Below are 25,373 nucleotides of genomic sequence, written 5' to 3'. Positions count from 1 at the left end.
TGATAAATGACAAAAACCATTAATTTTAGGTCATAATATATAATTTTGGTCACAAAATTCGTAGAAGCTTGATACAAGTTGGCGAGACTAGAGGGGTTTTCTTTTTTAACCCAAAACATCGCCAATGATCGTCATTTCTTGTGCAGAAATAAAAAATCTCACTGCGATGAGGTTCCTCTTCTCCTTCACCTCGTGGATTAGGGTTCACTTCATGTCATTCTCTTATGTGGTCACGCCAAACTCACCACTGTTTCGCTGTGTGGTGGTGTGCTGTGCTCTTTGGTTGTGTTTCTCTCTGCTTGCTGTTCTCTTCGCTTGTAGTTCTGGTTGCATTTCTGTACACTTGTGATTCTCTCTCCTTGCTGTTCTTTGTGCACACAGTTCTTTCCTCTTGCAGTTCTGATTTGCTCTTCTCTGCTCATGGTTATTAAGCTATATAAAATAATTTTTTGTAAATTTTAATTGCTCTTCTCTGCTCAATTGGTGTTTTTCAGTTTTGATTTTTAATTATAGAAAATTTAATATGTTTTCTTAATTTTGTAATTGATAATTGAAATTAGGGAGCAATTAAAGGTGTGGTTGGATCAAGTTCAACTGATGGCGATCCAAGTCCATCCTCATCTTAACAATTTATGTTTTGTAATATTTGTATGAATTTATGTATTTAGTATTGTGGACTTATTTTGCTTAATTATGGTATTGAAATGTTGAATTAGTATGTTATTTGTATAATAGAAAATTCATATGAAGTAAATTATTACGAGTTTACAGAGTTCCCATGACTTCATGTAAACTCTCAAGTTTAGTAACCTTGCTTGCTTTTATGTATTGCATCATTGTATATTTTATCTCATTCAAGTTCTACATTAAACTATTTTTGTCCCTTTGAAATGGATATAGATTTGAGAATGCTATTGTCTACAACTATGATTGTTTTGTTCTTTCCTATGGTCAACCTATTGTTGGTGTTGTAGTTTAAATTTGTTTGTCAATAAGGATTTGTTCATAATTTTGGACTTGGAGGGTCCCTTTCTGTGAAACTTCAAGCCAATGCATTTTTATTCTCAATACTAAATGCCTAACAGTGGTATGTTGGAAGTTTAAAATGTCTAAAACTCTAAATGTAAAAATACACATAATATCCTCTGATTTCGCAGTGTCACCCTTTGTAATTTCTCAGATTGTGAAGACTGTTTATGCTTTATGCATCCCCAAGTCGTGTAAATTTTCTATTGGACTCTAAAAAGGCAAGTATACCTACCTTTTTCTTTTATATATTGATATTTAAAAGAATGAATACTATTGTTTTTGGATACTTTATACTTTTATTAACAATTACACTGTCCTTGATGAGTATAGGAAATGGAAACGACTCCTGCTTATCCAGATATGTTTTGCAATTGATGATTTTGACTCTACTTTTGATGCTGTGGTAATAAATCACTTTAGTAAGTTATTACGTTTTTAGTCACCTTTCACGTATGGAATGTTTATACTTACTCAACATATTTTGTGGTTTACATTTTCTGGTTAACTAAGGCGATAGTTTGTGAATATGCCCTGCTTTATCTGACTCTGACTCTTTTCATATTGCAAATCAGATTTAGATGAAATGTATTTCTGAGATATCTTTACAAACTAGGATAGCTCTTCGGCTAGTTATGTATTAAGTGATTGGATGTGATTTTTCTAGATTTACAATGTATGAAGTCTATTCATTGCTAATATTTACACTGTTTTTTGCAGTGAATTTCAAGTCATTCATGAGCTATGCTTGTATGTGTTATCAGCCTCCCAAAGGACTGAATTCATACGTGCGACTCTGTCTACATTGCATGCCTTTTTATGATGGATTCCCTTGGGTTATATATTTGAATCACCATTGGTAGGTGAAGTTCTCAGTTGCAATGTACTTGATTGAGGATTTCTTAAACTGAAATGTGTTTTATGTACCTCACCAGCATGAGACACTTCTAAAATTTTTCCCACTCCCAGCATGTAGGAAACCTAACACTGCAATGTTGAGCTGAAGTATATTCCTCCCTTAATTGCCTTACACTTTTCCATGAGATTTTCAACATCAATTATTCACTATTTATTATTGCAGGTGGCATCCCTTCAATTTGGAAATTACTATGATGTGCAGTATGTCAAGATGTATAACATATTCATGGGCCAGTTACAGGTGTCTTGATCTCCCTTTTTGTAAAATATACTGCATTCTTAATCATTTGATTAGATGGAATTTATTTGTTTTATTGATTTTGGACATTGTCATGTTTAATGTAGAGTATACTACCACCAACTTCAGATATTCCTGAGGCATATTATATACAAAGGGTTCAACTGAGGAATAAATGAGTCGTTGTTGAAACAAGATCCTTAATTTGCTTGTGAAGTATTTGACTGAACCTTTATTTTCTTTTGTGTAGGCATTTATACAGAATCTGGCACTTTTCTTCATGTCCTTTTACAAGGCAAGTTTCATTTCTTCTGTCTATTGTTTATAAGGTTATTTTGTGAATACTCTTTTTCTCATTTTTGGTAAATGTTACATTTAATTTAAAATTTATAATTTTTTTATTAAATATACTTATTTTGAACAAATGCACCAACATACATGTACAATGTAGTACATCTTTAACCACTACTCATCTGGCAAGCTCATTTTCCTTCTTTCTTGGGAAATGCTAACTGTTTCTAGTCTTGCTTTCTTAAATTGTGTCAATGGATCTTCTACAAACGCAACCATTTTGTAATATAAAAAATCTAATAAAATACTCACTGCAGCTAATCAATATAGAGTGCTCCTCTTACCTTCCATTAACTGAGTATATTAGTTCTTGCTTGCCTTAGCTGCAGAGAAAGCATTGTGTTTCCCCTTGTCATGTCAGTAGTCTCTACTCTCTAGGTCTTTCATTCATGGAGAAACTAAGCAGCACTTTTAAGCAGAAATTTTCATCGTTATTGTTTTTGTTCCCCAACAGATGGTCGGTTGTATTTATCGACACCAATTAGATTGCCTCAAAAGAAATAATATTGTCTGAGAATTCCTTATACAAACGCAACTCAGTTTTTGCACCTGGGCACAATAAAGGTCCTAGAATATTTGGTTGCCTTGTGACGTAATTAAAAGTGGGAAGTCTGTTTCTCATGCGAATTATAAATATATTTAAAAAATTTATATGACTATTAATGTACAAGGCTATTTTCATTTTCTCTCCTGTGCTATAGAGTGTTTAGATGCGTGTATAATTGTGTGTTTGTCGCACTAGGTGCTGAAAAATCTTGTGGATAGGAGGAAGGTAAAGTCATGGATGAAGAATGAAAAAGCTGATCCTATTAGAATTCCGCAACTAGATATTCAGCAGCAAGCACTTAAGCTTACTGCAAACAGGTGTGCCTTTTTCTTCTTTTCTTTCATCCTCCAAATATTAATGCCGATGTTCCTTCTGTGTTAAATGTAATGGTGTGATATGCAGTATGCACGGGTGCCTTGGATTTTCCGGTTCAAGATTTTAGGCTAAGCCGTTGCCTGAGCTCATTACTTTACAGGTAAGAATACACTTGCTCATTCGGCGTTACCATTGATTACTATACTCTTCTGAAACATATTTTCAAATGCTCACATCTGCGTTTGCACGTCTGTTGGCCATACAGGGAAGGGAAATACTGCAGAGTACTGTTGATTTAGTTCAGAATGCCTTGAATTGAATTTAGAGGTTATCTGTAGTACCTTCATCTTAAGAATTATATTTGTTTGATGTAACTGGTTGCGAATGTTAGTTCTTAACTTTTGCAATGTTTTTTGCTCTATAGGTGATCTATGCCGATACTGATTCAATAATGATTTACAGTGGGCTAGATGATATTGAGGAAGCTAAAAAATTGCTGTAAAAGTTATTCAAGAGGTAAGATTTGACTCTCTTAATTGTTGATGGTTTAGATTTGCATATTATTTCCTCTTTTCTTATATTGTGCAACATGGTGTTTCAGAGTTACAAATGGTGTTTTTCGGCCTAGTTACCTCTCCGATAAAATATATTTGAAGATTATTTTGTTAGAGTTGTTTTAAAAGATAATATGAGTATGCGTTTACACTTTCTTCTGTTTTCTGTCATTAACCAGTTGCTTAGGTTGTTTTAGTTGGACACTACTGACAAATATTCTTAGCATGTTTAGTCTACCAGATAAAACAAATGTTTAGCAAGGGAATACAAATGTTTAGTCTACCAGATAAAACAAGAAAAACGAAACTTTAATTCATACAAAAAACATGGGGTTTACATTTCAATTTTTTTTCGCAAAACTGAAAAAAAAAATATATATATATTTATATAATTTTTTATTTTCAATTTACTTAATTAACCTTTATTTTAAACTTAAATTATTATTATTTTTTATTTAAAATAGGATTATAATTCAAATATAAAAAATATAATTAAAACTATAAAATAATTATTATTATAAAATAATATAATTAATCATATTATATATAGTAAATTATAAATATATATTTTAATAATAAAAAAAAAATTTATATAATAATTATATTAATTATAAAAAAATAATGTTATTTAGTATAAAAATATTTTTTATCAAATATTTATAATTATAAATATTTAAATATTTTTTATCAAATTTTATATCATTGCATTTTTAAAAAAAATAGTTCTAATACATTATCAAAAATAATATTTCAATGAAAATAATATTTGAATTAAAAATAATTATAATTTTTAAATAAATAAATCAAACTATTATTTTTAATAATTTTTAAATGTAAGGGTAAATTTGTAAATTTACATTTTTATTAATTAAAAATATACAATTTTAATCTCACCTATCATATCATTCATAAACTTTCATACATTTTTCCTACACTTTCTACTTTATTTACCTTAATCTAAACAACCTCACTTTCTTCAAACTTTCCTTTCAAATCATCTCAAATTCACTCCCTCGCATGTCCTCCCTAATCCAAACAAAGAATAAATGTTTCGAAAGAAAACTTACAATATTCTTCTGAGTAAATTTAGCATGCTATTCCCATGGATTACTCTGCCAATTGGCTCACATCATACCTCGACGGAGATTCCTTCTTTAATTTTTTCTTTTCCTCACCACTTCAACTTGAAGGAAAAACTAATAAAAAAACAATAACCAAAATCACAAAAAGAAACTACTCTACAAACCTATTGAGATTTTTTCCCTCCACTTGAATATCATATGGGTCATAATTTAGTTGTTAGAAAAAAAATACCTGATTATTTATTAGTGAATTAGTATTTTTTTTAATAATTTCTTTTCATTTTTTAAAAACTAAATTTAGTTCTTAAATTTGAAACAAAAGGGTCCTAAGTCTAGTGCTGTATAATTTTTGTGTTTATTTTAAATTTTGTATGTAAGGTGTAAGTTGATTTTGAATAACTTGAAAGCAAGAGGTTGCATAATTTCAGCAGTGGAAGCATAAAATCTCTCATTTTCTCAAAACCAAACTTGAGAATTCGTTAGAACAGGAAATAACTACGAACTCCATGATTTTTTGTTTTGTTTTAAGTGAAATTATTACTATACCACATGTGGGGGAATATCCATATAATGAGTTAACTACATAATTTCTATAGACATCTTCACACAAAATATTTATTTAACGTAATTACGATATCAAATTCTACATATAGTTCGAAGATTAATTTGTTAACCTATTTTAATTTTAATATAAAGTCATATTTATCACAATCTTATAAATAAACATATTAACAAAAACAAAAATATTTATTAAATAATATTTATTATATTTATCTATATTGTATCATAACTAATTTAGACATCAAAATATTTTGTTAGTATTCTTTTGTAAATACATCACTCATATCAACCGGAGATCGAAAATCACAACATCATCAATTAAAACCCCAAACCCTAAAACCATAACCCCGAAACCATAAACCTTAAACCTTAATCCTTAGACCATAAATCCTAAACCATAAATCTCAAAACCCCAAATATGTGGTTCCGCACGTTCCACCACTTCTCCATTCATTTCCAATACTAATCGTGAAACACCATGAGCATCAAAATGTTGAGGTCCGAAATTCGAAGTGAATTTTTTGATTTGCCAGTTCCTAATCGTCATGGGAAAAAAGGAATAAATAAGAAAGAGATTGTTACCTAAGAGCTTGTCCAGTACCAGAAATGCATTTCCTTGCGTGCGAGAGACTTCTATGTCAACCGTTATTCCCGGCTCTCTCAACCGTTATTCCCGGTGTTCCCTAATGAGGGATTTTAGGGTTCTCATTTATCTCCTCCCCCTATTTCTGGGGGCCTCGTCCTCTTCAGGTAGGAGAGACTATACCTTTCAAAAGGAGAAACTTAGAAAACAAAGAGAATAAAAAAGACCATCATTAATGCGAACAAGACAATAGCCTCAGTTAGAGCAAAAACCAGGATTGCATATCCGAATAACTGTTTTTCCAATGATTGATTTCTTGCCACAAAATGAATTAATGAACTAAATACGTTTCTAATAACTACAGCAGCTCCCGCTGAAGCAATTGTAGCAGCTCCAACACCCATTGATTTTGCACCTTCTAACATCTCGAATTTAGAAAGTCTCGTCATGCTCTTTCATTCACGATTTTATGTTCTTGTCGCTTCATGTTGTTGGGCTTGGGAAGGGAAAGTATCAAGTATGTGCTTATTCCACTTCCATTCCCACCGGAAGGGCACCCTATTTTCAGTTATCGCAATCAAGAGGTGGTAGGTGTGGCGTTGGTTTTGCACCGTGTTCCACACGTACAATCCGAGTAGGGTGAGGATCACGAATACAAAAAGACTCAATAGTGAATAGATGGTGCAAAGGTGTTGTTCCAATAATTCCAATAGCTTCATTCGACATAATTTACCGGACATTCCGCTTCTTTTCTTGCTCTAAAAAAAATGAAGAAAGACTTGTTTGTTGTAAATCGCTGGTTGGGTTTACCCATCAAGAAAGACATGTGGGGTTGGGGGACATCTATAACTAAGTAAAGACTGACTACAATTCAACAAATCACTACACACCGTGTCTATCTATCTATTTCCATTTAATAAAAGGCAGTTCAATTCGATCTTAGGCGATCTCAGGTTATCGACTCTCCGGCCTCATTTCAAGGCGCGATTAGAGAGCTCCTTACATATAGGGCATGCCGCTTTCTCCAAAATGGAAAACTGTCAAGATTAACGTATTTTTCTATCTATCACTTACGTAATTTCTTGTTGTTAGTCAATCTTCATCAAGACAGTGGACCAAGTCCCATCCCCCTACCCTTACTCCAAGGGGTTTCACAATCTGGGAGTTCTTTTTACTTGACCAACTTATTCGGATTTCAATTACCAGCCCCCTATAGGTATTGTCTTCCAACTAGTGGGTTCATGTCGCACAGAAAACGAGATCTGAGAAGGAGGCTGTAAGAGAGAGTCCAACATAACTTAAATCATCGATGCTGACAAGGACCCAGAAAAGGAGGATGCTAAGGAAGAAGGCTTCAGTGAAGAGGAAAATACAAACTGAAGCAGAGAAGGCAACCATTAGGTTGGTCAGATGGTGAAGTACCCAAAGCAGAAGGTAAGGCTGGGAAAGACCACAAGAAGTTGGAGAAGGGACATACCTCTTCAATGGAGTTTTATTATGAGCTTTCTTCAGAAGGCTTGGCTCCGAAAGATGACCTAATGGAGGAAGACTTTAAGGTTGATGAGTCAAGCAGTCAGACCCAGGTTTAAGAAAATGAGCCAAAAACTGGCATTAGTGTCCGAGGGCGGAAACCGGTCTCTATAGACTAGAATATTCTAACATAGCATTGTTACAGTTTTGGTTACTTTCTTTAATTGAAGTGAAGTCCCAGAGTGAAAGTTAACTAAAATAAAAAGTGAATCTCGGAGAGAGGAAAGCAAGAAGGTTTCAATCTCCTGCCAACTTTATTGTTTTTGTTTCTCTTCAACATTCCATATATCTTGTCTAAAATTACTTAATACTGCATGAATCAGTCCACTGCTGAGTCACTTTGCCGAAAGATAGGTGCTTTTGATCAATTGATAGATTTTGCTCAGCATTCTTACACTGCTTCTGAGTTTGAAGAACTTCCAGCACTACAACAAACTATAGCATTGCAACGTATGGCACTTTTTACTAGGTATACTGTTTTATATCTATTCTTTAATATTTGATGGTTAGATGATTGCAGAATAAAACAGTAATTTTTGTCTTTGTTCAACCTTTTTGACGTAATAAATTCATGGTAAAAGTTGCATGCGTTGTTTAACTTATGTTAGGGTTGAGCCTTCTCATAAAAGGATCCTGGTTGAAGCATTACAGCACCAGAATGAAGTGGTATGATTCCTTTCTTTATCAGAATTTATTTGTAATTACTAACTAGTAATGTTTTATCCCTGTGATTTTCTTTTTCAGTTTCTTATGTTCCAAGGTCACTTTAATGTTCTTGTCATAATCACATAACTTTTCTGTTTCTCTGCATATAATTGTATGGCACATTAGCTGTAATTACTAACTAGTAGTGTTTTATCCTTGTGATTGTTTTTCTTAAGTTTTTTATCTCCCAAGTCACTTTAATTCTCATGTTCTTTTCATAATTACATAACTTTTGTGTTTATCAGCATATAGTTGTTTGTCTTGTTTATCAGCATATAGTTGTATGTCTTGGCAAGGAGTCAAGGGGACGCCAAGATGATGATCTTGTTTTCTTTGTCAGAAAATTGGTATGTCGTTTTCAACTTAAAATTTTTTCGGTTCATTTGTTGTTAATCTTTGTTCAAACGGGTTATTAGTGATTTAGAATTACTATCTTTATGCTATGTTCTTTGGTTGTAAAGTTGGTATGAAAGCAATATTTGATCCTTTTAGAAGTCTTGTTTTCCTTCAGGGTTCGCATGTTTCTGGTTCCAACAACAAAACAGAGAGCGTTGAGCCTTATTTTGTATGCAGGTGGGCACCTAAGGTAAATTCAAATTTAAAATCTATTCAAAATCTCTTACACGTGTGCAAACACAATATAAGGGTCTGCAGAAGTTCAAACTCCGAAAGTGCTTGTTGTCAATACGCTATACGATGAATCGTTTTCCTGGGTGCTTCTTGTATATGATGATAGTATTCTAACTTTTCTTTCTCCTCTGAATCATTTACATCTAAAAAATGTTTGTTACTGATTGATCCTTTACCCCTGTTCATGCAATCAAAGGTGAAAACTATTGTTATAGGTGTTTGAGACTTTTAAGTGTCGATGGCATTCATGGATATCTAATTGTTAAACAATTCAAAATTGCTTATAACAAACCAACATGTTAATCCAATCTCATTTTTTAAACTTGTTCCTCTTTTATTTTGGTTTTGGCCTTTAAATTAGCTTGTGCTTACTTATGTATGCTATTTTAGTCATATCACTAGTCAGTATATGATCTTTGACTCATACTCCTCACATTTAGGATTGAACATCTCAATGAGATTTGTAAGACTGGACATCTACCGTACAGGTGATCCTGCAATGACCCATTTAACAATGAATGATAGAAATTGGTTTAATAACAACCATTAGGATAAACTTTCATACCGCGTTAGAATTTTGGTTTAGGCCTTACTCAAAATGTAAGATATAGCCTAATTAGAATCTAGGTTTGAGTTTGTGTTAATTTGAGTTGAGTTAAAGTTGAAGAGCCCAAAAGTATTACATCAAAAGTTGTAAACTCTCAAGTTTAGTAAACTTGCTTGCTTTTATGTATTACATCATTGTATATTTTATCTCATTCAAGTTCTACATTAAACTATTTTTGTCCCTTTGAAATGGCTATAGATTTGAGAATGCTATTGTCTACAACTATGATTGTTTTGTTCTTTCCTATGGTCAACCTATTGTTGGTGTTGTAGTTTAAATTTATTTGTCAATAAGGATTTGTTCATAATTTTGGACTTGGAGGGGGTCCCTTTCTGTGAAACTTTAAGCCAATGCATTTTTATCCTCTGCTATTTCCTTATGGGGTACAAAACCCGTAAAAGATAATCACTGCAAGTAAGGTAAAGCAAAAGCAATAGCACAGCGAGGGCAAGCCATGGCTGTTTATTTCACCTACAAAGCATATTTATTTCGAAACAGCAATTTATAACAATTCATTTTAGATTGACTCAAAAGAAATAATATTGTCTGAGAATTCCTTATACAAATGCAACTTAGTTTTTGCACATGGGCACAATAAAGGTCCTAGAATGTTTGGTTGCCTTGTGACGTAAGTAAAAGTGGCAAGTCTGTTTCTCATGCGAATTATCAATATATTTAAAAAATTATATGACTATTAATGTACAAGGCTATTTTCATTTTCTCTCGTGTACTATAGAGAGTTTAGATGCGTGTATAATTGTGTGTGTTTGTCGCACTAGGTGCTGAAAAATTTTGTCGATAGGAGGAAGGTAAAGTCATGGATGAAGAATGAAAAAGCTGATCCTATTAGAATTCCGCAACTAGGTATTCAGCAGCAAGCACTTAAGCTTACTGCAAACAGGTGTGCCTTTTTCTTCTTTTCTTTCATCCTCCAAATATTAATGCCGATGTTCCTTCTGTGTTAAATGTAATGGTGTGATATGCAGTATGCATGGGTGCCTTGGATTTTCCAGTTCAAGATTTTAGGCTAAGCCGTTGCCTGAGCTCATTACTTTACAGGTAAGAATATACTTGCTCATTCGGCGTTACCATTGATTACTATACTCTTCTGAAACATATTTTCAAATGCTCACATCTGCATTTGCACGCACGTCTGTTGGCCATACAGGGAAGGGAAATACTGCGGAGTACTGTTGATTTAGTTCAGAATGCCTTGAATTTAGAGGAGGTTATCTGTAGTACCTTCATCTTAAGAATTATATTTGTTTGATGTAACTGGTTGCAAATGTTAGTTCTTAACTTTTGCAATGTTTTTTGCTCTATAGGTGATCTGTGGCGATACTGATTCAGTAATGATTTACAGTGGGCTCGATGATGCTGAGGAAGCTAAAAAATTGCTGTAAAAGTTATTCAAGAGGTAAGATTTGACTCTCTTAATTGTTGATGGTTTAGATTTGCATATTATTTCCTCTTTTCTTATATTGTGCAACATGGTGTTTCAGAGCTACAAATGGTGTTTTTCGGCCTTGTTATCTCTCCGATAAAATATATTTGAAGATTCTTTTCTTAGAGTTGTTTCAAAAGATAATATGAATATGCGTTTACACTTTCTTCTGTTTTCTGTCATTAACCAGTTGCTTAGGTTGTTTTAGTTGGACACTACTGCAACATATTCTTAGCATGTTTAGTCTGTACTGTGTGCAAGTACAGACAATTCTGGAATGTTTCCATATTTCAAGAATAAATGGCGGTTTTCTTTCCTTTTCTTTTGTCGTCTATCTTCTCGTGATATTTGTTTTCTGCTTTAATTTGTCATCAGGTCAATAAGAAATATAAATGCTTGGAAATTGATCTTGATTGTTTCTATAAAAGGATGATGCTTCTCAAGAACAAAAGGGTATGCAGCTGTATAGTTGTCGTTTAAAGACGGCATCCCGTATGAGGTATGTTTATGATATCTTGTTATTTTTCATTACCAAAATTTTCGGATGGTTATTGAACGGTGCAGGTCATTGAACGTGAAGGTCTTGACATTGTTCGTTGTGGCTGGAGCTTATAAGCGAAAGAATTAGGAGATTTTTGGTTGACTCAAATTTTGTCCGGAGGGTATGTTCCTTGCCTTTTTGCCGATTTGCCTTCCTAGACGCACGATTGCTCGTTTTTTATTAACTAGTTATATTGTGGTTCCCACGCTTACAGATCGTCCGAAGAAGATGTAGTGGAGTGAATCCACAACTCTCTCGTGAAGGTAAATTGTGATGTCTTGTTTGAGGTTTGTTTTTCATTCAAACTGAATAAGGATGAAAGTACTAAGAATGAAAATTGTCTTGATAGAGTGGTGAGGGTGCACACCCATGACTAAATCAAGATGATTTTCTATCTTAGTTTTACAAGTTAGGAGTATTTTTAAAATATATGTCTTGGATGATTAATTATATTTTGTGTATAATTGTATGATAGACGAACCTTAGATTTTGAATTGGTTTTTAGGTTAATAGTTTTACAACAACGTTTGTGTTGGTATAGTATTTCCTTTCTTGAACAGGGACTTCTCCAAAGTTCGAGACCTTGGTAGGCAACAGTGTCGAAGATGTTTCTCCAGTGAAACCAAAAGCTGTATGTGCTTTCTATTCAATTTTGCTCTCTTTTATGTACTTTTTTCTGTGATTTCAACCATCATAGTCTATAATTTTCTGCATCCAAATACGATTTGATCAGTGATCACTAGTGATATGATATATCCTCTGCTATTACCTTATGGGGTACAAAACCCGTAAAAGATAATCACTGCAAGTAAGGTAAAGCAAAAGCAATAGCACAGTGAGGGCAAGCCATGGCTGTTTATTTCACCTACAAAGCATATTTATTTCGAAACAGCAATTTATAACAATTCATTTTAGATTGCCTCAAAAGAAGTAATATTGTCTGAGAATTCCTTATACAAACGCAACTTAGTTTTTGCACATGGGCACAATAAAGGTCCTAGAATGTTTGGTTGCTTGAATTCCTCTTAGCTGCTGTAAACTGGTCGTTTTACCAAAAACAAGTGTGCTGCGGGAAGTTTGAAAAAGAATATGATGGAACATCATGATACTCCTGCTTTAGGAGTCAGACCATGCTAATAGCACTCCTTACATCTGTATTATATATAGAAAACACTTAACACTTGAAGTGCTCTTAAATTTGGTTTTTTAAGCATTCAAAAAAGTCAGCTTAAAATATAATATAAAATATCACTTTTGAGAGAGAAAAAAAAAAAAAAACTTAAAATAAGTTTTTCTGGAAGCTAATTTGTAAAAACTCTCATATAGCTTCTAAAAGATTATTTTTAACTCACATACTACCCCTGTTCTTTTATAATAGTGTTTAAGGTTTTTTCACCCAAACAAAGCATTTAATTTTTCTATTTTTAATGCAATTTTAATTTAAGTGAATTACCTATTATACTCCTTTCAGTTTTCTTATTCCAATGTACATATATGTATCATTACATTTTTTTCTCTATGTTATTATAACTAATTTTCCTCTCTCCATATTAATTATATTAAGGGTATACTTGGGGAAAAATTTGTTATCTTGAAATTTAAACAAAATAGATAAAATAAACTAAAAAGGAACCGAGGGAGTATAAGCTAATTTTTGCTTTTGGAAAAGTTTACTTCATCTTTGCTTGTTTTCTTTTCCTATAAGTTCTTATGGAAAAGCATACCCTAACAGACATTAATTGTATTGGATTGACTGTGTTGATGTTCATTTTCGATATCATTAGTGCTAGGCAAACTCTACTAGGTTCCTGATAAAGTACTATTTAACCCCTCTCCCTCTAAGTCCTCTATTTTGTAATTTATTGTAACCTTAGAATCATGGATGTTATTGTTTATGCAACTATTCAGAAGAATTTCTTTCAAATTTGTCGAAATTTACAATGTCAGTAATTTAGGTTGCAATGACGGGTGATGGAGTTAATGATGCACCTGCACTGAAGAAGGCTGATATAGAAATTGCTATGGGTTCAGGAACGGCTGCGTCTAAGGTGTCATCGTCTGTCTATGCTTTTCTCCTATATCTTTTTCTTGTCTAGTCAATAATCAACAATTTGTTAATTGTCAGACATGGTGCTGGCTGATGACAACTTTGCCTCTATTGTTGCGGTATGATAGCATATATCAATTTCCACTCAATTTTTCTTCTTATTGTTACTTTCCTCCCCTCTTGAGTTGAAAATAATTTTCCCCATGTAATTTATTATATGTTTCTCTTTAGGCTGTGGCAGAGGGAAGGGCTATATACAATAATACAAAACAGTTTATTCGATACATGATTTCTTCTAATATTGGCGAAAGTAGTTTGTATATTTGTGGCTGCAGTGCTTGGAATACCGGATACCCTTGCCCCTGTGAGTTATACAATATTTTTTTTGATGATCTCTAAATGTTCATTCTATTCTATGCTGCATTTTATTCATATTTTAAACCTGTGTAAATTCTAGATTTTTTATTGAGCATGTCTTCTATGCCCCTGGATACTGGTTTTGTAGCCGGTAGTTGGTCACTAATGTGCTTTTATATGATTACAGTGTCTCTTCGATGGTAATTGCACAAAAATATGATTTTCATTTTTGTTCCAGTGAAGAGGATTGCCTGCCACTGCTATTGGCTTCAATAAACAAGACTCTGATGTGATGAGGGCTAAGCCTAGAAAGGTGCCGTATTAATAATTCATTAGTGGACCTTCTATTTCATTAATAAATAAATAGACAACCTTCCCAATCTCCCTCTTATTTTTTATTTATTTCTCTTTGAATGTATAGGTGAATGAAGCCGTTGTTAGTGATTGGCTCTTCTTTCGCTATTTGGTAATAGGAGGTAACTAGAAATGTCAATCCGATCTTTATTTATGGACTGAGTATCATTTATTATACCTATTGGGCGTTGCTTCTTTAATTTAGATGTTGAATTTAATTTCACGATCACGTTTGTGTTCTTCTTCGCTTTCACGATGTTGCATCGTGCATTATTCTTTTTCCCGACTTTCTTCTTTTGATGTTTTGGATGCGCTACTAATACTGTCCTGCATCAATTTCTTTTTTCTTTTCGGTAAATTGTAACTATTAGTTTGTTTAATTTGTGTTTCTAAGGTATGAATTGTTGAGCATGGTGAAGAAGCACTCCAACTTAATAGGGAAAACGGTAGTTGAGGAGCAAGATGCTTCTGATATCAAAATGGATATGAGGTTTTGGCACGATGTATTTGATTTGTATTTCGTCTGTGGCAAGGAGTCAAGGGGACGCCAAGATGATGATCTTGTTTTCTTTGTCAGAAAATTGGTATGTCTTTTTCAACTTAAAATTTTTTCGGTTCATTTGTTGTTAATCTTTGTTCAAACGGGTTATTAGTGATTTAGAATTACTATCTTTATGCTATGTTCTTTGGTTGTAAAGTTGGTATGAAAGCAATATTTGATCCTTTTAGAAGTCTTGTTTTCCTTCAGGGTTCCCATGTTTCTGGTTCCAACAATACAGAGAGCGTTGAGCCTTATTTTGTATGCAGGTGGGCACCTAAGGTAAATTCAAATTTAAAATCTATTCAAAATCTCTTACACGTGTGCAAACACAATATAAGGGTCTGCAGAAGTTCAAACTCCGAAAGTGCTTGTTGTCAATGTTTTCACACTATACGATGAATCGTTTTCCTGGGTGCTTCTTGTATATGATGATAGTATTCTAACTTTTCTTTCTCCTCTGAATCATTTACATATAAAAAATGTTTGTTACTGATTGATCCTTTACCCCTGTTCATGCAATCAAAGGTGAAAACTATTGTTATAGGTATTTGAGACTTTTAAGTGTCGATGGCATTCATGGATATCTAATTGTTAAACAATTCAAAATTGCTTATAACAAACCAACATGTTAATCCAATCTCATTTTTTAAACTTGTTCCTATTTTGTTATAGGTGTTTTTCTTTTTCCTATTTTGTTTTGATTGATTTTCTTTTATAATAGGTGTTTGGCTCTTGGAACAAAGAGTATGGCTAGGTTGAATGCCATTGTTCGCTCCCTGCCATCGGTAGAGACATTGGGCTGCACAACTGTTATTTGCAGTGACAAAACTGGGACCCTAACTACTAATATGATGTCAGTTGCGAAGGTGAGTTCTGCTTGACATTGAAACAGTGAAATTAAAATTTACTCATTTGTCCTTTTTGTGAGTTCTCGTGTTGCCACAAGGGTCGCATTGGTTTGTGCCATCCTCATTGAACTCTGTCCTGATTAATTTATGCTTATATTTTGGTTGTGTTTTAGATGAGACATTTTGAATCAATAATAACCTCATTGCTATTATGTTTTAACCTCTCTTTTTATTCAGGAATTTTATATATGTGATATTAATAGAGTTTGTGAGAAAATATGCTTCTTTCTAGATGTTCAAGGTCTGAGTAGTATTCCGTTTATGAACTGTTATGCTCTTCTCTTCCCCCCTTCCCCATTTTTCATTTATAAAATGCTTATGATGTTCATCTTTCAGTCCTGTCATATTATTGTTGTTAGGTTCAGGATGATACAAAATTGTTATGCACATTGCTTTCCAGTGTATGTTTCATCGTGCAAATTCAATTTTTATTAATTTTGTTACATGTTGCAATGCAAACAAAGTAATTCTAAAAGTGTGTCCTAATCTTATGAAGCTTCCACTATACGTTTCAATTTACGGAATACTTTTATTTTTGCTTGACATTTTTTCCTGAAGGCTTATGAATGACTTTTAGCAATTTCCTTTACCGAATCCTATGCTTTGTTGCACAGGTATGTGTTGTTGAATCTGCAAATCGTGGCCCTGTTGTTTCTGAATACAGTGTCAGCAGAACAACATATGCACCTGAAGGCATAATATTTGACAGTACAGGGATGCAGGTATGACTATTTTAATTATCGTGCTTTTGCATTTACGCACAAGCAAAAAACACGCATCACAGTTAAGGCTAAGTAAATTACTGATAATTTAAGGAAGGAACCTTAACTAAGTCCCAAAACAATATTCTTGGATCTATGGATAGTGTGCAAAGTCGGTATATGCTTTGTGGTGGATATCCATGCTATTTTACTTTGCAAATATTTACATGAGAAATGATTGCATTGAATTAAAATATTCATGGATATATGGATAGTGTGCGAAGTCGGTATGTGCTTTGTGGTGGATATATCCATGCTGTTTTACTTTGCAAATATTTACGTGAGAAATGATTGCATTTAATTAAACCCTTCCTTGAAGCACAACTTTGCCCTGTACTAGAACTCTGATTGTGGCAATGATTTAGCAGCGGAGATGGTTTTGTATGTTTATTGTCAAAATATAAACTTATAATGGATAGTTTAACGATATTCGAATGAGTGTATGCGCTGGTGTATGCAATTTTGTTATAGTCAAAAACAATGTGGCAATTTCTTGTTTTGCAGCTTGACTTTTCTGCTGAATTGCCTTGTCTTCTTCACATGGCAATGTGTTCTGTTCTTTGCAATGAATCAACCCTGCAGTATAATCCTGATAAAGAGAATTATGAAAAAATTGGTGAGTCAACTGAAGTGGCACTACGTGTCTTGGCAGAAAAGGTGTGTATTTTTTCCCTTCTTGTGTCTCCTCCTGTGTTTGAACCTCCATCATTACTTCAGTATACTTTGATCATGTGTTATTTGTAGGTTGGTCTACCTGGTTTCAATTCTATGCCATCAGCCTTGAATATGCTGACTAAGCATGAACGTGCTTCTTACTGTAACCATTATTGGGAGGAACAATTCAAAAAGGTGAGATTTAGGAAGTTTCTTTCTCAACCCTATTTTCTATTTATCTTTGTCCATTAACATATTTTAGGAAACTTGGATGTTTAAAAATTGCAGTAGGTTTTTTGAAAAAATTTCCATGCCTATTGATCATACAGCAGATGTTTTCATTTAAAGAAAAGGGAATATATAATGTTATCAAAGAACTGTGTTGTAAACAATGAATTGAAATGTTACAGTTAATATTGAGTGCAAGTGAGTGTACAAAAACAGATTAGAGCAGTTGAGCGTTGCTGTCGTGCAGTGAGTGCAAGACACTGTCCTGCTGTTAGTGTGGAAGTGTGGCGCATAACCTAGTGCTACATCATGCTCCTGGCTGGTTTGAAGTGGATGGCTATGAACATAAAGGCTTGTGTGGCTGCTGGTTGGAATGGCAAAAATTTTAGGTGCTGGAGATGGATGGTGAGGTTACGTAGAGCTGGAGTTATAAGTAGATGACTCTATGTTGTTTGGTGGTCTTTTGCTGGTCATTCTTTGTTGCTCTCTTTGTTGACCAGTATATTAGTTGATAAAGTGAGGCGAGGAGGTCAATTTGTGAAGCGTAATGGTATAAAGGAGAAAGGTAGGAAGTATAGGTTGTGGATGCAGGTGAGGATGTAGGTGAGGCCAAGGTGGTGTAGCGGTGTTTGGATGCCAAGGTGTAGAATGTAGTGCTGTTTTTGTGCAGCAATTATTTTGGTTGCTGTCATAATCGTGTAGGTCCTCTGTGATGATTGTGCAAATTGGTTTGTTGTTCTGTGGTTACAGTTTTTTTTTTAAGCAGGTTATGCCACACAATGGTTGTCTCCCCTAAGCCATAAGGGGGAGTAACTATGTGGTTTATGTATACGGGTTGGGATACCCCTGAAGTATCCCTCTTAATTTTATTTATTTATTGCTGATAAAAAAAACAGTTAATATTGACACAAAATATAACAAACTTAGCTATATTAGGTTAATGCAGCCATAAACCAAGGATGAGACGGCCACTTCATCCAACATAAGAAATTTAATGGATATATCTACTATTGGTTGTTTTTTTGCATATTGAGCTATGTATATTTATTTTCACACGTGATGCTTTGCATATTTTCACACGTGATGCTTTGCAGATACATGCTTTGGAGTTTTCTCGAGATCGGAAAATGATGAGTGTGCTTTGCAGCCGGAACCAGATGCATATTTTGTTCTCGAAAGGTACTCCAGAAAGTATACTACCTAGATGTGCTACCATTCTGTGCAACGATGATGGTATGTGCGAAGTCGGTATGTGCTTTGTGGTGGATATCCATGTTGTTTTACTTTGCAAATATTTGCGTGAGAAATGATTGCATTTAATTAAACCCTTCTTTGAAGCACAACTTTGCCCTGTACAAAAACTGTATGTGCTTTCTATTCAATTTTGCTCTCTTTTATGTACTTTTTTCTGTGATTTCAACCATCATAGTCTATAATTTTCTGCATCCAAATACGATTTGATCAGTGATCACTAGTGATATGATATATCCTTTGCTATTACCTAATGGGGTACAAAACCCGTAAAAGAAAATCACTGCAAGTAACGTAAAGCAAAACATGGCTGTTTATTTCACCTACAAAGCATATTTATTTCGAAACAGCAATTTATAACAATTCATTTTAGATTTCCTCAAAAGAAAAATAATATTGTCTGAGAATTCCTTATACAAACGCAACTTAGTTTTTGCACATGGGCACAATAAAGATCCTAGAATATTTGGTTGCCTTGTGACGTAAGTAAAAGTGGCAAGTCTGTTTCTCATGCGAATTATCAATATATTTAAAAAATTATATGACTATTAATGTACAAGGCTATTTTCATTTTCTCAACTGTACTATAGAGAGTTTAGATGCGTGTATAATTGTGTGTGTTTGTCGCACTGGGTGCTGAAAAATCTTGTCGATAGGAGGAAGGTAAAGTCATGGATGAAGAATGAAAAAGCTGATCCTATTAGAATTCCGCAACTAGATATTCAGCAGCAAGCACTTAAGCTTACCGCAAACAGGTGTGCCTTTTTCTTCTTTTCTTTCATCCTCCAAAAATTAATGCCGATGTTCCTTCTGTGTTAAATGTAATGGTGTGATATGCACTATGCATGGGTGCCTTGGATTTTCCAGTTCAAGATTATAGGCTAAGCCGTTGCCTGAGCTCATTACTTTACAGGTAAGAATATACTTGCTCATTTGGCGTTGATTACTATACTCTTCTGAAACATATTTTCAAATGCTCACATCTGCATTTGCACGTCTGTTGGCCATACAGGGAAGGGAAATACTGCAGAGTACTGTTGATTTAGTTCAGAATGCCTTGAATTGAATTTAGAGGTTATCTGTAGTACCTTCATCTTAAGAATTATATTTGTTTGATGTAACTGGTTGCGAATGTTAGTTCTTAACTTTTGCAATGTTTTTTGCTCTATAGGTGATCTATGCCGATACTGATTCAATAATGATTTACAGTGGACTTGATGATATTGAGGAAGCTAAAAAATTGCTGTAAAAGTTATTCAAGAGGTAAGATTTGACTCTCTTAATTGTTGATGGTTTAGATTTGCATATTATTTCCTCTTTTCTTATATTGTGCAACGTGGTGTTTCAGAGTTACAAATGGTGTTTTTCGGCCTAGTTATCTCTCCGATAAAATATATTTTGAAGATTATTTTCTTAGAGTTGTTTTAAAAGATAATATGAATATGCGTTTACACTTTCTTCTGTTTTCTGTCATTAACCAGATGCTTAGGTTGTTTTAGTTGGACACTACTGCAACATATTCTTAGCATGTTTATTTTGCACTGTGTGCAAGTACAGATAATTCTGGAATGTTTCCATATTTCAAGAATAAATGGCGGTTTTCCTTCCTTTTCTTTTGTCGTCTATCTTCTCGTGATATTTGTTTTCAGCTTTAATTTGTCATCAGGTCAATAAGAAATATAAATGCTTGGAAATTGATCTTGATTGTTTCTATAAAAGGATGCTGCTTCTCAAGAACAAAAAGGTATGCAGCTGTAAAGTTGTCGTTTAAAGACGGCATCCCGTATGAGGTATGTTTATGATATCTTGTTATTTTTCATTACCAAAATTTTCGGAAGGTTATTGAACGGTGCAGGTCATTGAACGTGAAGGTCTTGACATTGTTCGTCGTGACTGGAGCTTATAAGCTAAAGAATTAGGAGATTTTTGCTTGACTCAAATTTTGTCCAGAGGGTATGTTACTTGTCTATTTGCCGATTTGCCTACCTAGACGCGCACGATTGCTCGTTTTTTATTAACTAGTTATATTGTGGTTCCCATGCTTACAGATCGTCGGAAGAAGATGTAGTGGAGTGAATCCACAACTCTCTCATGAAGGTAAATTGTGATGTCTTGAAGTATCAGAGATTTCTTTATAATAATCTACTATGTGATTAAAAAATGCTTCCTGGAGCTTTTGGCTGCATGAATGATGAGACCGGCCTAGCCGAAAGTCAAGGCTCTTCCCTCTCTTGATGGCGTTTATTGACTTACACTAGGAAGGAACTGATTCGGAGAAACAAGAAGCATGAGATACACGGTGGCAATATTTCCGATAGGGAATTACTTGACCTGATGTAGGGTTTAGGGCCTTCCCCTACTGGTGGCTTTTGGCCCTCGCCCGAAGGAACTGGTGCTTCATACTTCTGCGGATCACTACCAGAACCCTCACCACTCCTATTCATTTCATCAAGCCTAGCCTCCAAATGCTTATATCTTTGGGCAGGTGTGCGTATGAGTTGAGGAGTTTCGACTTTTTCCACTTTTTTCAATCCCTCTTTCGCATTTTTTAGTACATTTGGGTTCATTTGGCTTTCCTATTGTTGTTTTCTTGAAATCTTATTTGTGTTTGAGTCAAAGTTCAGGCTATCGTCTCTTTGCTTGTGAGAGATAAAAACTTCCTTGTATAACTGTGAGCTGAGCACCAGATGGAAGCCATTAAGACAATCCCATCATAAGGCTTCAAGATAAGGGCATTTCACTCCTGAAATATTTTTAAAGAACAAAACAATTTGGTTTATGGGAGTGCTGAAATTTGACCTACTTGTTTTACAAAGTTTTTGAAATGGCCTACTCGATCAAATTTCTGATCATGCTTCAAAACACCAGTGTTCTTGACTTCTTCGGAGGTTCCTTTCTTGCTTTTCATCTTTACTTGCAAGGAAACAAATGGAAAGAGAACTACTTCCTATCTCCAATTTTGTGTACACCGGCACACGTAAACAAACAAATTTATACAGGTCTGTATATTTCTTTTTAAATATTTATGTAGTTTTGACTTGCAGGTAGCTTGTACATTTGATGCGGGGCCAAATGCTGCTATCCTTTTGGTTCAGAGGCTACTTTATTACTTCCCTCCGAATTCAGATGACCTCGACAGGTGCTTTTTAACTTTCTCAACTTGCATGCATACTATTCTTAGAGTTTTGTGAATCTCTTGAATTTCTTAGATTCTGACCTGATCTAAATTACTAACCTAAAAAATGTATTTACAGCTTTTGAGTGAAGGTTTTTGATTTTTCAAGAGGCGAGATGACCCAGCAGAAGATAAAAGAGCTTAAACAATCTTTGAACATGTAATTCTTGTCGATAGATCAGAATTGTATGTCCTTTTGTGCTTGACATTTCATTTTTATTTTGTGTTTGGTCTCTGAAAGATTGAGTGTTAATGGCCTGATTTTTTACAGTAGTATATTTTTTTAGTATAATCCACATTTGAAGGGATTAACCGTATTGATGTTGTCAGTCGTTTGTGAAGGAATTGAAGTTCATTGGGGATTCTATTCTTGTAAGTTTTGCCTTTCATTTTAATTAATGATTTTTATATTGAGTTTGAGGTTTGTTTTTCATGCAAACTGAATAAGGATGAAAGTACTAAGAAAGAAAAAAGTCTTGATAAAGTGGTGAGGGCACACCCATCACACTTTTTCTATCTTAATTTTACAGTTAGGAGTATATTTAAAATATATGTCTTGGATGATTAATTATATTGTGTATAATTGTATGATAGACTAACAATGTGTTTAATAGAGAAAAAGCAACATTTCTGTAATAAAAAAGAAGTGGGGACTTGTGGGGAAAACTATATATGTTATGTGAAAAAGGTTTCTTATACACTCTCCACTTGATGACAGATTAAAATGTATTCTCTCAGTTGTTTCAGATTATTTAGATATTTTCCTCGGTGCTCAAAGGGACCCATTTAAAGAAAAAGGAAAATAAACACATAGACATAATATACATATATAAAGAGAAGTTTATGGCATAGTTGTTGGAATTGGAAGAACAAAATAATACAGTGGTGAACTAATGAGATTCTTTAAACGAAGTATATCAGAATTATCCTAAAGAAGTGAAATAATATTAATATGGTATTGTTTATCACCACCCAACATGTTTTCTTTTGTGCTGTCTGTCCCAAGGGAACCAACCTTCTACGCTTCTAAAATTGTACCATACCTACACTCAATACCACCCAAAATAACCATTCTTTATGCATTGCTTTCCGGCACATTCTCCCTGCACCCAACACATTCTAACTGGCACCCAATCATTTAATAGTAAAAGATGAATATACCCTTAATGAAATTCTGAAAACTATAATTGTGATATGCACCCAATCACCTGCACTAACCCTATTCTTCTCTTCTTCCATTCCATTGTGCCTGCCGCAGCCACCGTAAGCCACCGTGTTGTGCAGCCACCGTGAACAAGTTTGTTGTCCAACCACCGTGAGCGACGTTCTTCTCCATTCTTCTGCACCCACCGTGACCTCCATTATCGTAGGCAGAGCACCAGATTCGAAGGTACGTCATGCTTCTGGATATTTTTATCCATAAGTGAGTGAGAGTTGCGGATATTTTTATCCGCAAGTGACTTTTGAGAGGTGCGGATATTTTTATCCGTAAGGGAGTTTGGGGTCCGGATATTTTTATCCGTAAGTTTGTTTTGATTTACAGATATTTTTATCCGGAATATAGTTGGGTCCGGATATTTTTATCCGTAGGCACAACTGTGGCTGGCTTCTGGATATTTTTATCCGTAGGCACAACTGTGGTTGGCTTCCGGATATTTTTATCCGTAGGCACAACTGTGGCTTCTGGATATTTTTATCCGTAAGCAACGATCAGTTCCGGATATTTTTATCCGTAAGCAACGAGCAATTCTGGATATTTTTATCCGTAAATGAAGAAGACAAGAGCATTTTAGGATTTTTAAAAGTGTGTCGGGTGCCAATCACAATTGATCGGGTGCAGGAAGCAATTGCCTTGCTTTCGTTGCCAGGCCCCTCCAACCGTACCATACCATATACCAAAACTTGGGCACATATATCGAAACTTAAATTCCATACATATTCTATGTCTCAAACAAGTTAATTTCTTTTATTCATTCTTCTTTCTTGAAACATATTTCCTTGTATCCAAAACTATTTATCATGATATGTATCATTTTTAATGGCTTCTTTTATCAATGATGTTTTACAAAGACTGAATTCTTTCTAGAATGTTTTAGTCTTTTTAATCTTTCTACTTTTATCGAACGAGAGAATTTGTAAAAATATTCCTACAGTATCAGAGTTGAAGAGTGTACCATTTATATATTTCTACTTTGATCGAATCTTTCACTTAGAGTTAAAAAAAGATTAAATTGTACTTTAATCATATTTTTACAGATAAACTCTGACTTATTATTTATTAAATGATGTTTTAGAATATTGTTTGGTTTTAATTGTAGCAAGAGGTCATTAAGAATCCGTCAAGAAGCACAAATTTAAGCTATTTTCATTAAATGCTGTGCTTTTTTTTAAAACTATTTTACTACTAATTATACATCTATTTTAGAATCAACTTACTTTAAAAACCAACCATAAACGTTTTATAGTCATCTCAGAACTTTTTTGTAACCAGAGGAGTTGTGTTCTATTTCTTCACACATTATACACCTCATGCGATTTCTTGAGCTTCAGTTGTGGAAAATTTTTTATTTCAAACTTCAGATGAAGCAGAATCTTGTGACCCTGACTCATTCCAATTGCTTATTATTAATCACATTATATGAAAAAAACAAGTTGATGAATTTCCAATTTTATATATTATGTGGGGAAAGCAAAATGAAAGTAATGAAAATGATATAATTATGAAAGCATTTATTTTGGTTTTTTAATTTATAATCACAACTATTCTTGTTGTCTGTGTGTTCCAGTGATAAATCATTGCCCAGTACATTGGTTTTGTCTTGTTGTCTCCTTTTACTGCATACTAGTTGTCATACACTCATTATGACTGTTTCTTCCTGCACCTCCATATCTTCTTTTGGCACCTTCATACACAACATGAAAATACATTTTTATTCTTCTTGTGCCACTTCCATAGAATAACTTTTGGATTATGTAATCCGGAAACGCATTTGAAAAAAAGACTTCCGGATTACATAATCCAGAAGTTAAAAAAGACTTTTGGATTATGTAATCTGTAAAGTAATCATGCATCTGAAAAAAGACTTCTGGATTATGTAATCCATAAGCTAATTACAAATTTGAAAAATGACTTTCGGATTATGTAATCCAGGATATTACAGAGGGGCATTTTTTAAAATACGAAAATCTATGGAGGTGAGAGAAGAAGGTATGGAGGTGCAGGAAGAAGCAGCCACTCATTATATATCCAACTTGGGCTTCATTTTCTGGCTTTGTTTTTTCCAAATGGGTCAACAACCTATTCTATAGTGGCTTCTTCTTCCTGCAACCCTACATTTTTCTTCCTGCACCCCCACAATTTTCTAAATTCCAAAACTGACCTTAATCTTTTATTTGAAAAAAGGACACCATGGTTACCGGAAATAGGGATCTAGGAGTGTGCTACGGATTCATCAATTCAGAATT

At 34.0% G+C, this 25,373-nt stretch overlaps 1 protein-coding gene across 20 annotated transcripts; it reads left to right on the top strand.

The window, feature by feature from the left end:
• Positions 1–29: 29 nt before the first annotated feature.
• Positions 30–22,322, top strand: LOC137823123 (calcium-transporting ATPase 3, endoplasmic reticulum-type). Of its 20 annotated transcripts, XM_090294905.1 has the most exons (28): positions 30–345; positions 1,158–1,247; positions 1,360–1,432; positions 1,747–1,885; positions 1,962–2,031; positions 2,108–2,185; positions 2,433–2,477; positions 3,276–3,397; positions 3,483–3,555; positions 3,661–3,722; positions 3,820–3,911; positions 7,428–8,174; positions 8,314–8,371; positions 8,656–8,757; positions 8,922–8,983; positions 15,653–15,797; positions 16,454–16,561; positions 17,105–17,257; positions 17,345–17,449; positions 18,577–18,730; positions 19,390–19,646; positions 19,746–19,807; positions 19,905–19,996; positions 20,400–20,523; positions 20,605–20,686; positions 20,782–20,830; positions 21,778–21,872; positions 21,988–22,322. In XM_090294905.1, exons 12-21 carry the CDS (start codon positions 8,020–8,022, stop codon positions 19,398–19,400), a joined length of 1,053 nt encoding a protein of 350 aa, XP_090151031.1. In that variant the 5' UTR covers positions 30–345; positions 1,158–1,247; positions 1,360–1,432; positions 1,747–1,885; positions 1,962–2,031; positions 2,108–2,185; positions 2,433–2,477; positions 3,276–3,397; positions 3,483–3,555; positions 3,661–3,722; positions 3,820–3,911; positions 7,428–8,019; the 3' UTR covers positions 19,401–19,646; positions 19,746–19,807; positions 19,905–19,996; positions 20,400–20,523; positions 20,605–20,686; positions 20,782–20,830; positions 21,778–21,872; positions 21,988–22,322. The 20 variants fall into 20 exon arrangements, with proteins under 20 accessions (XP_090151031.1, XP_090151036.1, XP_090151045.1 ...); XM_090294913.1 differs by lacking the exons at positions 30–345; positions 1,158–1,247; positions 1,360–1,432; ... (10 more) ...; positions 8,656–8,757; positions 8,922–8,983 and adding exons at positions 10,811–10,875; positions 10,973–11,064; positions 11,467–11,544; ... (8 more) ...; positions 14,785–14,974; positions 15,139–15,197; XM_090294916.1 differs by lacking the exons at positions 30–345; positions 1,158–1,247; positions 1,360–1,432; ... (10 more) ...; positions 8,656–8,757; positions 8,922–8,983 and adding exons at positions 10,811–10,875; positions 10,973–11,064; positions 11,467–11,590; ... (8 more) ...; positions 14,785–14,974; positions 15,139–15,197.
• The last annotated feature ends 3,051 nt before the right edge of the window (positions 22,323–25,373 follow it).

This window comes from Phaseolus vulgaris, chromosome 9, assembly GCF_051622355.1.
Source record: "Phaseolus vulgaris cultivar YP4 chromosome 9, ASM5162235v1, whole genome shotgun sequence".
NCBI classification, from domain to species: Eukaryota; Viridiplantae; Streptophyta; class Magnoliopsida; order Fabales; family Fabaceae; genus Phaseolus; species Phaseolus vulgaris.
The sequence above is the reverse complement of the archived record's forward strand: the minus strand, read 5'-3'. Positions and strand labels throughout refer to the sequence as shown.